Below are 14,547 nucleotides of genomic sequence, written 5' to 3'. Positions count from 1 at the left end.
TGTGTGTGTGTGTGTGTACGCATGCTCAGTTGTGTCCGACTCTCTGTGGCCCGTGGAATTTTCCAGGCAGGAATACTGGAGTGGGTTGCCATTTCCTGCTCCAGGGGATCTTACTGACCCAGGGAGCAAGCCCATATCTCTTGCATCTCCTGCATTTGCAGACGGGTCCTTTACCCACTGTGCCACCTGGGAAGCCCGTGCTTTACATGTCCCAAACAAGATTTTGATTCCCTCCAGGCCATCAGCTGTGCCTTATAGCTCTACATGTCCTTACTGGCCAGCAGAGGACCAACCAATGCATTTTTAACTTTGACCATAATCCTGTGTAGATTACATATACTTAGGTATGTCTGATGCTTTCACCATGCAGGGACCTGTGACTAGCAGAATACTCCAGATGTGGACCCCATGGTGAAGACTCATGTGCAAGAAATGTGCTGACTGTGAAACTAGTTCTCCCAGGGCCAACTGGGAAGTGTGGAAGGCAAGATAGGGGTGGGGGAGGGGGTGGGCCAGCAAAGGCTCAGCCTCAAGCCATCACACACAGGGGCTCGCTGCAGCCTGATCCCTCAGAGAAACCTCGGAGGATAAATGACACCTCAGGGTGGTCCCACAGGAGCCACGGAGCTGGGTCTGTGAGTATCAGGGCTAAGCTGCTCCCATAGCCAAGGGCAATCCTTTAAAAAGTTTCAGGAAGCCCACAGGCATGGAGGGAAAGGACCCAAGAGGATGTGAGCAGAGCCTGGGCACTGACCTGACAGGGGGAGCGAGAACTTCTGAAAGCAAGTACCGACACTGAAGCGCTCCACGGCTCAGTGGCTGTGAATGTAAGACAAACAGAGGGAGAGAAGAAACTGCTTAAAACACTTCAGACAAGGGTGTGCACCCCTCCGGTTCACTGAGATCTTTTCATGTATCATGTCAGCAGTACTGTGACTTTTTGAGCCATGGATTTGAGCCAAGAATTTATCAACTAAAACTGCAAAATGTCACATAACGCAAATCATGGTTGTCAACACACACAATGTCAGCTGGCAGGTGCTAGGACACAAAGTAGAGAAAGAATTTTATCTGTAATTCAATTTACAGGAAATTGGAAATATTGATAGTATGTAAATAATACTTATTCATGCAGATATGATACATAGTTTAAGAAAAAAAAACTGGTCTCATAAAAAATTCTGGAATTCTTTTACAATATTTTATCTCTAATATTTTAAAGGAGCACTTTTTCTAGATAACTTGGAAAAGTTGGAGAGAAGACTATTACTCCTAACTTTGAAACACCTTTTTCCTAATTTAGAACAATGGTTCTCAAAGTGATATCAGGGTGCTTCCAGGTCAGCAGCAACAGGTCATCCGAAAGCCTGTTAGAAATAAAGGTTCTCAGGCCCCACCCCGGACCTGAAAAGTGAAAGTCTGTCAGTCAGTCCTTGGGATTCTCCAGGCCGGACAGGATTGAGTAGCCTTTCCCTTCTCCTTGGAGAAGGCAATGGCAAGCCACTCCAGTACTCTTGCCTAGAAAATCCCATGGATGGAGGATCCTGGTAGGCTGCAGGGGATCTTCCCAACTCAGGGATCCAACCCAGGTGTCCTGCATTGCAGGCAGATTCTTTACCAGCTGAGCCACCAGGGAAGCCCAGACCTACAGTCATAAATGCTGAGGGCTGGGAAAGCCTGTAGGGGGAGCTGTCACCCCCCACCATAAGTTTAACATACTGCCTTATTATTGGGCTTCCCAGTTGGCACAGTGGTAAAAAATCTGCCTGCCGATGCAGGAGATCCAAGAAACAGAGGTTCGATCCCTGGGTTGGGAAGATCCTCTCGAGGAGGAAACAGCAACCCACCCCAGTATTCTTGCCTGGAAAATTCCGTGGATAGAGGAGCCTGGCAGGTTACAATCCGAGGGGTCACAAAGAGTCAGACACGACAGAGCACGCGCACGCATACTTAGTACTGGATACATAAGCTGTTTCCAGCACTTCACTATTTTAAAAAAATATTTATTTGGCTGCATCTTCATTATGGCCTGGGGGGTGGGGCAGGGGGGGTGGTCTTTAGTTGCAGTCTGCAGGCTCTAAGTTGCAGCATGTGGGATCTAGCTCCCTGACCAGGGATCAGAACCCAGGCCCTCAGCATTAGAAGTTCAGAGTCTCAGCCACTGGACCATGAGGGAAGTCCCCATTCCCCAATTTCGAACAGTGCGTCAGGAAGCATCCTTATGCTAGATTTTTTGTGCAATTAGTTGAGTAGATATTTCACAATCTCCTCTCTCCCTCTCTTTCTGCCTCTCTCAAACAGAAGCTTTAAAAATGAGGAAACTGTCTTGCCTCCGTGGCTTTCTCCCTCTCTTACTCACTCTATGCCAAACCCCAGAATACATGCCAGGAACATGGGCAGGAGGGGAACACAAAAATAAGAAAAGATGGTATTAAAAGCACTTGTTCCAAAGATTATATTAAGAACTCTAGCTTTTGATCCATCCCCTTGTATTTTCTTTTTTACCTCCTGTGGAAAAATCTTGCCTGCCTCCCTGGAAAAGCAGCCCATAATTTTTCCTGAACTGAACCGCAACTGATCCTGTCCATTTCTGTTCAGAGTTTACAGATAGAACTCACAAGGGGGCAGAAAGAGCTACGTCCCCTTTTAGGGTAAAGCCAGGGAGAGGAAAAGGAACAGGGGGAAACTGAAGAGAGGAGAGGAGCAGAGCGTACAAAGGGGTGGGAAAAGAGGTGGGGACCTTTCACAGGTGCAGAGCGAAGTAAAGTTGCCACCTGGTGCCCTCATCCCTGGAGCATCCGTTATACATACTTTACAGAGATACCCGGGCAATGTGTGCTTTCATAAATCCTCCAGCGTTTTTTCTTTACAACCTCAAACAAAATTCCATTTCTGCTACCGTGGCTGCAGGCCATCATAAATACATCTCCAGTAATCTCAGCTCCTGATATTGGCAATGTCCTTGGGCTGAACTTAATGTGAAAAGCTGAGGTTGCAATCTCCTCAGCGGTAAATGTGTTTTCCCTTTGACCACATAATTGGGATAAGAAAGGTAACACCCATGGGAATATAAATGTGCCTCTGAAATTGAAAAAAAAAAAAAAGATTAAATGAATTATCCATAGGCCAGTGATACAAATTCATCCACATATTTTCCATTCTATTGTGTCACTTGCACCGCTAAACTGCCAACTGCACAGCTTCCCAGTAAACTTGCTGGGGCTATTATAAGTAAAATGTCAAGCGTTACCTGAGCAAGAATGTGAAAGTGACTAAAAATAATATTACTATGCTACCACCCTGTCTGCAGTGACGTCAATCGGCTGTAGCTGGTGGCTTCACCTGCCACCTCTCCTCCTTGATACCCACCAGGCTCCCCCTGGGCCGCCCCCCCACCCCAGACCCCTCACTGTGCAGCTGCTGGTCCTGGAGATGCCGCCCCGCTCAGCTGCCACTGTCTCCGCCTCGCAGATCACCTTTCCGGGGCTGCCTGCTGGCGCCTCCGCCCACCACAGCGGGGCTCAAGGTGGGTCACTGCTGGGTTTATTCAACTCTGACACTGATGTTGCTGACTGTGTATCTCCTGCCTGTCCCCACCCCCCACTCAGACCCCGAGTCCTGTGAAGATGGGGCCAGTGTCTCTGTCCTTGCTATTTGGATGTGGGGGAGATTTCTCCCAGAGTCCTCAAGCCCTGGACTCACACCCCTTGGCCTGTGAGTTTTCAGCTTCTTCCTGCCCGGCCAGGTGGAGTCTACTCACCACGTTGACGCTGGGCTTGGCCACGTGAGGCATCTGGGCCAATCGGACATCAGCAGAAGGAGCCCAGGCCAGTCTGGCAGAGGACAACATATGATAGCATCTAATGGATGGCTCAGGAAGGAATCTACCCTAGACCAGCGGGAGGAGGTGAGTGATCATAAATGTCCATGTGTGGAGACCAGTGGCTAATTTACACATGAACAGAACAGGGACTGTCCTAGTTTTCACACACTTTGCAACCTCTGCTTGTTGTTCAGTCACTCAGTCGTGTCTCTTTGTGGTCCCCTGGACTACAGCACGCCAGACTTCTCTGTCCTTCACAATCTCCCGGAATTTGCTCAAACTCATGCCCATTGAGTCAGTGATGCCATCCAAAACCATCTCATCCTCTGTCGCCCCCTTCTCCTCCTGCCTTCCACCTTTCCCAGGATCAGAGTCTTTTCCAATAATTCAGCTCTTCGCATCAGGTGGACAAAGTACTGGAGCTTCAGCTTCAACATCAGTCCTTCCAGTGAATGCTCAGGGTTGGTTTTCTTAAGGATGGACTGGTTTGATCTCCTTGCAGTCCAAGGGACTCTCAAGAGTTTTCTCCAGCACTAGAGTTCAAAAAAATCAATTCTTTGGTGTTAAGCCTTCTTTATGGTCCAACTCTCACATCTATACATGACTACTGGAAAAACCATAGCTTTGACTAGATGGACCTTTGCTGGCAAAGTGATGTCTCTACTTTATAATACTGTCTAGGTTTGTCATAGCGTTCCTTCCAAGAAGGAAGCATCTTTTAATTTCATGGCTTCAGTCACCATCCACAGTGATTTTAGAGCCCAGGAAGAGAAAAATCTGTCACCACTTCCACTTCTTCTCTCTCTATTTGCCATGAAGTGATGGGATCAGATACCATGATCTTAGTTTTTTGAATGTTGAGTTTTAAACTAGCTTTTTTACTCTTCTCTCACACCCTCATTCAGAGGCTCTTTAGTTCTTCACTTTCTGCTGATAGAGTGGTATCATCTGCGTATCTGAGGTTGTTGATATTTCTCCTGGCAATCTTGAGTCCAGCTTGTGATTCATCCAGTCTGGCATTTCACATGATGTACTCTGCACATAAGTTAAATAAACAGGGTGACAGTATACAGCCTTGTCACACCCCTTTCCCAATTTTAAATCTCTACTTATACCCTTCCATATGTTATAGATACAGAACCTGTGCCTGTAGGCCCTGGTGAGATGGCGCCACACTTTTAAAAGTCACTTACTGACTTTACAGCTAATTAATTTGGAATTAGGAGACACCACACACCTGTGTTTGGGTATTCAGGTTGGAGTCACAACACGTCTGGAGTTAGGAATGCCCCATTCGGAACTCAGGGTCCCTGATGGAGTCTTTCTCAGGGCCTGAAAAATCCAACCTCTAACCAGGTCGGCTCTACGCCCCAAGGTGGCCAGGCGCAGGCCACACCTCCCACAAGCCGGCCACACCCTCACAAGCCTCCAGGCCTCTCAAGAGCCAGCCACGCCTCCCAAGCGCTGGCCACACCCTCACAAGCTGGCCACGCCTCCCATGGGCTGGTTACCACCTCCCACAAGACTGCCTGTGGGTACCTTCCTGCACCTGTACACACTGAGGACAAGGGCCATGGGCCAACCTGGGGAGCCTGCAGATTTCTTAGCCAGGCGGACTGGGCCATGTGATGGCAGAGGTGCCGCTGATAGGAGACTCATCCTATCAAATCCAGGGGCCTGGGTTCTTCAGGAGGAGCCTGGCATGCCATCAGACCTGGTGAGCAATGGGTTTACCAGACACTGAGCTCCCCCTGGAGGCCAGTGGACCTGAGGACACTACCGGGCCACTTCCAGATGACAAGAGTGAGGCTCCAGAGCCCTGGACCGATGCACCTGAGGTACCAAGGCGGGCGGAGATTTCATTCTCAGCTTCCCAGGAGTCTTAGCAGAAAGGTCACTGCTGGGATGCAGTGAAGAAAAGCAGTGTTGAGGGCCACCTCGCAGGTGAGACTAAGGGGACAGTGTCTGCTCCTTGACTGCCCTGCTTTGCTGCACTGCATTAATTATTTTAAAATCCCACATATGTCTTTCCCTACAGTTTAGTTTTAAACTGTTCTTGGGCAAGGATCACATGTTACACTTTTTAAAGCGCTAAGGAAAATGCTATGAGCAATGTGAAATACATTTTGACTTGAATTAACATGAAAAGGAGGAACATACCCCAATATCTATTATTTTAAAATGATTAGAGATCAGGTCTCCACTGACAAGGTGAAGCAGAAAGCAGAGTTTCTCTATAGCAAAGTAGGTTTTTAAAATCCAGAGGATTCAAGTCTGCTGTGGGGAGCACACAGCTGAGTCTAAACGGCGAATACCTTCTGGGTGTTTCTGGCTCTGCCCTCGACTAACTGCTGGATGCTGGGAGAATGACTCCCTCACCCAGGCCCCAGTTGGGTCATCTCAACATGCACAATATTGGGGCCACTTTTAAAGGGAAAATGTGCTCCCCCCCCACAGGGGATTGCTTCATTTTCTAGAATAACACATAAATATACACAATGATAAACAGTAAATAATTTAAGACTTTCCTGATGGCTCAGATGGGAAAGAATCTGCCTGCAATGCAGGAGATCTGGGTTTGATCCCTAGGTCAGGAAGATCCCCTGGAGAAGGGAATGGCAACCCACTCCAGTGTCCTTGTCTGGGAAACCCCATGGACAGAGGAGCCTGGTGGGTTACACTCCCTGGGGTCGCAGAGTCAGACACGACTGAGTGACTAACACACACAAAGCACCTGCTGTTGTTGTTCAGTCGCTAAGTGGTGTCTGTGTCTTTGGGACCCCATGGGCTGCAGCACACCAGGCTTCCAAACACACGTCTAAAACATTTTAAAGATAAAGTGTAGCAACACCACAAGTCAGTAGAACTCAAACGGTAAAACTGACGTGAGAGAAAATGCTGTATTTCTGAACCACACTGCCTCTCGCCACCCCCCCTTACCTCCAAGTGCAGTGTCGACGGTACAAACCTTTTATACCGGCTTGCTTCTACTGTAGTTGCTGCTGTTGTTGAGTCGCTAAGTCGTGTCCTTCTCTTTTGCAACCTAGTGAACTGTAGCCTGCCAGGTTCGTACTGTCCATGGGATTTCCTAGGCAAGAATACTGGAGTAGGTTTCCATTTCCTTCTCCAGGGAATGCTCCCCCAACCAGGGATCGAACCCAGGTCTCTTGCATTGGCGGGTGGATTCTTTACCGCTGAGCCACCAGTAGCTGCGTGAAAACCTTGTATGGGTGCAGGGAGCCTGAGTCTCACTGGGTCTCCTTTAGCCTCGCAGTAATACCTGGCACCAGCCTGACCAAAAGCACAAGAACAAATGAGAAAACAGTACAGTCAGGTAGTGCTTAGAAGGGGGCCAGCCACGTAAGAAGTTACTGGGCCATCCACCAGTAACTTCCCTGGTGGCTCAGAGGGTAAAGCGTCTGTCTACAATGCGGGAGACTTGGGTTCGATCCCTGGGTCGGGAAAATCCCCTGGAGAAGGAAATGGCAATCCACTCCAGAACTATTGCCTGGAAAATCCCATAGACAAAGGAGTGTGGGAGGCTACAGTCCATGGGGTCGCAGAGTCAGACACGACTGAGCGACTCCACTATTCACTATCTCCACGTAATACAGACTATGCTCCTGTTTTACATTGCCACTGAAGTCAAAACGAAGTCTTAATCTGATAGAGAATTCAGAGAGACTTTCCAAAATTGTCATAAACGCTAGCTGGAGAAATACTGGAATCAAAAACCTCTAAAAATCCTTAAAGATTCTAAAGTCCCTTCCATTCAAATCTAACCCTGGGCCTCGGAAACATCAGTTGCAGTGCACAGACCTGCCACCAGAGGGAAGTACAGAGCCATCCCGGTAAAGAAGAGGCAGCCGGCAAGCCGCCTCCTCCTCCATTTGTGGGAGCAAAGAGCTCGTTGGCAATTGCTCCTCCTTCTCTTCGCATGGGTCCCAAAGATAGGGTAGTTCAACCGAACTAAGCATGATAGGGGCTCAAATAATACGAGTGCATTCTTTTACTCAAATAAGAAGAGTTTTCTCTTTTTATTAGTTTTCTATTTATTTGCATCTATTGAACAAACTTCCGTCAAATGCCTACTATGTGCAAGAAAAAGATACGTGAGAAGAAAAAGTTATTCACAGAACTCTAAATACACTTCCAGCATAAGCCGAATTGATAGCTCTCAGAGATTCTCTCCAGAGAAGGCAATGGCACCCCACTCCAGTACTCTTGCCTGGAAAATCCCATGGACGGAAGAGCCTGGTAGGCTGCAGTCCATGAGGTCGTGAAGAGTTGGACACGACTGAGCGAACTCACTTTCAATTTTCACTTTCATGCATTGGAGAAGGCAATGGCAACCCACTCCAGTGTTCTTGTCTGGAGAATCCCAGGGATGTGGGAGCCTGGTGGGCTGCCGTCTCTGGAGTCGCACAGAGTTGGACACGACTGAAGCGACTTAGCAGCAGCAGCAGCAGCAGAGATTCTCTCTGCAAAACTCACTAGTTATTGTCTTCAAGGAGCATACAGAGTGTACAGTAGAAGGAGAAAATGATGCCTTGTTTGAAAATAACAAAGTACCACCACTGACATCATCAACTCAATGGACCTGAGTTTGAGCGCCCTCCAGGAGATGGTGAAGGACAGGGAAGCCTGGCGTGCTGCAGTCCATGGGTCGCAAAGAGTCAGACAGGACTTAGCAACTGAACAGCAAAGAACACCACGGGTGGCTGTACTCAGAAGGAAACGCCCTGCTTCCTGCCCACAGGGCCCATCTCTGTAGAAAATCACTGTTTCCAGCCATTCACTCAGGGAGCAGACAACTCTGGAACATCAAGCTGTGTGCTGGCAGCCCACACTCCATGGGGTCGCCAAGAATCAGACATGACTGAGCAACTGAGCCCACATGCACTCAGAATGTGCTAGATGTTTTTGGTATTGAAAAAGAAAGTGAAACTGGGTCCCCATCCTCAAGACTCCCTCATAACCTAGAGGAGTAAACAAAATTAATACGCAAGACAAGAGAGAAGCAAGGACGAAATTGAGGGATGGGAAAATAAATGAAATAAGAGTTGGAAGGAAGGGAAAGACACTATTGTTAGTTATGAGGGACGGGACCCTTAGAGGAGGTGTGGGAGGAAAGGAAAAACGGGGCAATCATACCTGAAATGCAGGCAGCTCAAGATGGTGTGAAGTGATGTGGCCTTATCAGATGTATCTCTAAGACTATTTGACTATCCTAACAAAAAAAAATTATATCCTCTGTGGAAGGGAAGTGTCCCAGGGCCTCGCTTGGCTGAAGAGTGAGGCTCAAAGGCACTGGGACTCAGGCTTCAGGATCACCTCCCTGCCTCTCACCCCAGTCTGTTCTGCCCACAAGTATGTGATGGCATCTCTACCTCCCACATCCTATGCCTTGGGCTTCCTGCTGCTGAGCTGAGCATGGGGTAGGAGGGGAAGGGAATGGTCCCCTAATTCTTTGGGGGATTGAGCTTCTGTGCCCCCAAAAGCCACATCACCCGGGCTGCAGGTCACAGGAAGCAGCTCCACTGACCTGCCAGCATCTGCCTGCAGCCTCTGTCTCTAGAAAAGTCCCCACAGTCATCCTGCTGGCCGCCTCCTCTCTCCACCCAGACTGCTCCACCCAGACCCTCTCGCCTCTCTCCAGCCACAAAAGAAAACCTCATCTCCTTTTTAGCACACGAGGAGTCACGCACTAGCTTGTTCTTCTATGTGACCCTTGGGAAGATGGCTGATCCCAGATTCTGTAAATGACTCTGACCTTGACAGGAGGGCGTGCCCTGTGAAAGGAGCCAGGCAGAGAGGCCAGGGTGAAGAATCAGAATCAGTGTGTAGGGCTGGCCTGCTCCAAGAATGATGGCAAATCTAGTTTACGCACAAAGTTTTGCATCAGGAGAGAAATCCTACCCGTTGGGTAGGAAAATTTGGTAATGTTTAAATGGTCAGAAATTATGGTTTTACTTCTATAAACTTGAACTTTCAATTCTCTTCTAACTATACATCCACCCATTCTTTCAAAAAGAAACAAAAAATTGTGTATTTACAAAATGCCAGTCCCTGCTGAGCCTGGACCTACAGAGAGAAATACAGCGTGGTCCCCATCCCGGAAAATGCAGCGGGTCAAGGAGGCAGTGAAGTGTGTTAGTCGCTCAGTCATGTCCGACTCTTTGCAACCCCATGGGCTGTAGCCCACCAGGCTCCTATCCTTGGGGTCACAAAAGAGTCAGACGAGACTGAGCCACTAAGTATGCATGCTGGGGCCAGTAGAAATGAAGGCAGCACCCTAAGGACTTGGATAAGAAACATTTAAGGACAGACAATAGACGAAGGACCCCACACAAGCGAGTTGTGAATAACAGCTGTGGTGTCCGAGGAAACCCAGCAGGGACCGAGAGGAAGGGACCAGGGGCTGCTTGTCAAACCTCCTGCATCTCTGTTTAGCAGTCAGGGGAAGGGGGGAAAGTCATGCCTAACCAAATGACAAAACATGCCAAGGAATGGGTGGTATAAATAACAAAGACCCGGCTCATAATTTGGGCTTAGGGATAAGCAAAGCGTGTTCAAGAACCCACAAAGCCGACAGCCTGGCTCCCCTGGAGAAAGATGGCCCAGGAAGCAGATCAGATTGGATAGTGGGTTAATCCACTCGGCTACCACAACAGACTACCCCAGACAACAGACGTTTGTTTTCTCTTGATTCCAGAGGCTCAAAGTCCAAGATCAAGGTGTATACTTGCTTTCTCACAGTGACCTTGCTCCTTGGGGTGTAGGTGGCCACTTTCTCCCTGTGAATTCACGTGTTCAAACTGTGCACCCTTAGAAAAAGTCTGTAAAAAGTAATTAACCGCTGTCTGGGTAAATGCCATCTGTAGGTTATATCTTTTTTTGTTGTTGTTGTTTAACCTCACAAAGAAAAGTTTTTGATTTGTCTTCCACATCTCCTTTAGCAGAGAATTCCTTGTACAAACGAGATAATTTTGTAGAAATCAGCCCTAACCCCTCTACTTCTATGATGATTTATGGGAGTTAGGGATGTCAGTTTGCCGGGAGGATTCTGGAGAGACTCACAAAACCCAAAATCAGAAAACACGTGGGCCGGGACAGGCTGCTTCTGTGAGGGTCCCCACCTCGCGCCCGCCCTCTCTGTCCGCCTCACTCTGCTTTCCCGTTTGCAGACTGGCTCCCTCCTCTTCCCCAAAACACATGGGGATCAGTGGTCCCTTGAAACACCTCCAACTTTCCCTCTCACAGTCCCTATGCCCACGAGGTGGTTTCTTCTCCTCAGACCATTTGCAAATTTCCTGGGAAACAACTCGGTCCTATTTTGGGTCTGGTGGTTATTCCTGGAGCGAGAATTGACTGTGGCCAGGAGCCGTGTGGAAAAACTCTTGGCCCAGCCAGACCCGACCAGCCACAGCAGCAGCCAGGTCAGAGAACAGCTGCTCCCGCCCAACCTGGGGGACGAGCCCCAAAGAACGGGGTGGAAATGCTATCCCAGAATAGATGCTGACACAGACTAATTGGCCAGAGGCAACATTTATTTCAGATGATCTCACCTTTCAATTGATAATCTCATGAATACTGCCGTGTGGAAAAGGCTGGAAGAGAAGCTGTTTAACTCTCAGAACTGAGACCCTGTCCTAGTTCACTCCAGTTTCTCTTTTCCCGCACTGACATTGCTTTGTTCCTCCCACATTATTTCAATGAAGTTAGAAGGGATAGGCCACCCACTCCATTATTCTTGGGCTTCCCTTGTGGCTTAGCTGATAAAGAATCGGCCTGCAATGCGAGAGACCTGGGTTCAACCCTTGGGTTGGGGAGATCCCCTGGAGAAGGGAAAGGCTACCCACTCCAGTATTCTGGCCTGGAGAGTTCCAGGGACTGTATAGTTCATGGGGTCGCAAAGAATCAGACACAACTGAGCGACTTTCACTTTCAGATGGATGAGGCATGATGCTTTCAATATGCAACCTTAACACAAGGGCTTCATTTTAAATATTTAATAGATCCTCTCTATTTTGAAACTACCATAATGGGTGTAAATCTCTGCAAAGATAAACATAGTGGTGTCTGCCCTTGCTTCATTCCCGTCCTTATGTACGACACACAGACTACACTGGCATGAAATGCTCCTTTTGCACCAAATCCCACTGATGCACGCAACAGCAGAGAGTGTGAAATAACATGCACGCAACAGCAGAGAGTATGAAATAACATTCGGGTAAATGGTAGCAGCCAAAACCACATCAGGCTGCTCGGAGAACTTGAAGAAATTATTGATTTTGAACCTTAGTTTCTTTATTTAGAAAATTGGGAGTTGGGACCAGGTTATCTTTCAGGTTGCCACTAAACCCTAAATTAATGACTGTCACAGTTACTGATAGAAAAGTCTTAAGAAATCCGTGTGTTCCGTTGATCACCAATATGAATGGATTCAGCCAAAAAGGGGATCTTCACCAAGAAAAAAATTTTTTAATTAACGCTCTCATGTTCTCAGAAGAAAGCAAATCATTCGTTCGAGCTTCTATTCTCTCTGAAAAGGTTTCTCTCTGCAAAGGCGGGGAGCCCAGCCCTCCGCCTTCACGAGGGGCTTGTACCGGCCACCTGTGCGCGCTATAAAAAGCAATCGCTCCGGAGCCACTTCCTACTGGACACGCAGGGGACCCGTGCACTGCTTTCCATTCACTGGTCTGCACTGTTCTTTTGGGTAAGAGTGGCCAACAGTTGATGGAAGCTTCTGCAATGAGAGATGCTGGGCGACCCGTTTGGGGCAAGTCACATTTGCTGAAAACAGACCCTTGTGGCATGAAGTTCTTTAGAATTCGGCAGGTCAGACCAAGTGCAGGGTGAAAGAGACAGAGAGAGAAAAGGAAGGAGCGAGAACTCGCAACTTTCTAGCCAGTTGGCAGATAGAGCGAGTCCCCGAGACAAAGGGCAGGCGCATGCGTGAAGCGCCTGAGTCCTCGGCTGGGAACAGCGCTTCTGACCGCACCACCGCCCGGAATGACCAGCGTGGGTCCGGGCTGCTCAGGTCCACTGTGGTCGTGAGACTCTGAGCTCAGCTCCTGGCTCTCCTGGAGCTGCCCCAGCATGCCTGGTCCCCAGGCTCCGAGAGCACCCCCAGGGAAAAGCCGTGATGGGGTCCCCGCTGCAAAAAGCATGGTGAGTAGGGAGGCTTAAGCCTGAAGGTCCACTGGGAACTCAGATACTAAGGGGAGTCGAATATAGAAAGTCTTCCCCCCGCCAAAGGGGACTAAAAATAGACTCCAACTTAAAGGTCATTATTCAGAACAGTATATATTGGTTGACCCAAAATTGGTTTATGTAGCTATCTAGAAGAATATATTAATATGAAGGTCTGAAATAATCTCTACTGGAATGTTAACCATGGTTAGTTTACATGTAAGAATTTTGGTCGATTGTGCATTTTCACTATTTATGTATTACCCATATTTTCTGTTTTTCTACAGTGAGCATATATTTCTTATTTTATTTTTAAAAGAGATTTATTTAGAAATCTCGAACTAAAACTCTAGGGGGAGGAGGGGGCCATTTGTTGAGGCTCAGGGTTGGTATTGTATATCTAAACCCCCAAATTTACACCTCTCCTCCTTATGTTGTTGGTGTCTTCTGCCCTTTCCTGTTTATTGTTTTTAGCTCTTCCTCTAAGTACTGGGGGTAGGTCGCACTAGATACTGTGATAAAGGGCTCTCAAAGTGATTTTTTAAGTTCACTTTAAAAGAAACATTTAGCATAGAAGAGAAAAAGCAAGTCTTCACATTTTCAGGAACATAAATCTCTGACTTTAGCTTACAGTCAAGAACAGTCATAATTCTGTGTACAGAGCACCAGCCCAGGCAGTAGGCGTGATGTTAAATGATTGTGATTTGTTAGTTCATTTACAAATGATGTTAAATTGAAATCAACAGTTGCTTGTTGATGCTAGATCAATGTAACACTTGTTAAGTGAAATGAAACTTCTGTTTATTTAAGGAGTGGATATCTTTCTTAAAGATGACTCTGTAGTGTTCACATGAAATGATACATCTTGGAGCAAAGGGAAGGAGAAGGGATAAGAGGTTTAAATGTAGACCACCTCAGCCAAATTTAAAGGCGCTGCAGGGGCACTTGACTTGACCCAGGGCAGAAGTCGTTAGGGAGAAACTCAACCACCCCATAAGAGACAAGGCTAAGGATTTGTGTCACCTCTTGGGACAGCAAGAGCGTGACTCTGTCTGAAGTAGACCCACCAGGAATCTTCCATCTCAGCTGGCCAGTGTTCTTGGAAATGAAGCTTTAGGGGTTGTTTCTTCTTTGTAACTGCACTTAGCAGCTGCCCTCTCCACGTAGACACTTGTGCAGGTGACAAGCATGGATCAAATGCAGGCACGTGGAGGACCTTGGGGCAACCAAACGGAGGAGCCCATGGCTGGTGGAGAAGCCCAGCACAGACTCTGGACAGTGCAGTGAGGTCGCAGGTGTCAGGGGAGTACAGAGAGGAGGCCTTCCCCACGGGGGCTTCTAGAAGAGATGCCCTGGGCCAGGTCTTGCAGGAAGCATAGGAGTTTGCCAGGCAGAGAAGGGACTTGCAGGCAGGGGAACATCCGGCCACAGACCTGGATGGAAGGTGTGTCCAGGATGTGCTGTTGGGATGCAGGGCCTGTGCTCCAGGTGAGGACTCACAGCTCTACTGCAGGAAAGTGGCGTGTACA

General features: G+C 48.1%; 1 protein-coding gene across 1 annotated transcript in view; it reads left to right on the top strand.

Moving 5' to 3' along the window:
• The first annotated feature begins 12,798 nt into the window (after window positions 1-12,798).
• The window catches only part of TAGAP (T cell activation RhoGTPase activating protein), an 88,345-nt gene continuing 86,596 nt past the window's right edge, over window positions 12,799-14,547 (top strand). The window contains exon 1 of the mRNA XM_059889625.1: window positions 12,799-12,997. Coding sequence (XP_059745608.1) covers window positions 12,926-12,997 — 72 coding nt within the window. The 5' untranslated portion in view covers window positions 12,799-12,925. The remainder of the gene's footprint in view (window positions 12,998-14,547) is intronic.

Source organism: Bos taurus, chromosome 9 (assembly GCF_002263795.3).
Source record: "Bos taurus isolate L1 Dominette 01449 registration number 42190680 breed Hereford chromosome 9, ARS-UCD2.0, whole genome shotgun sequence".
Taxonomy (NCBI): Eukaryota; Metazoa; Chordata; class Mammalia; order Artiodactyla; family Bovidae; genus Bos; species Bos taurus.
The sequence above is the reverse complement of the archived record's forward strand: the minus strand, read 5'-3'. Positions and strand labels throughout refer to the sequence as shown.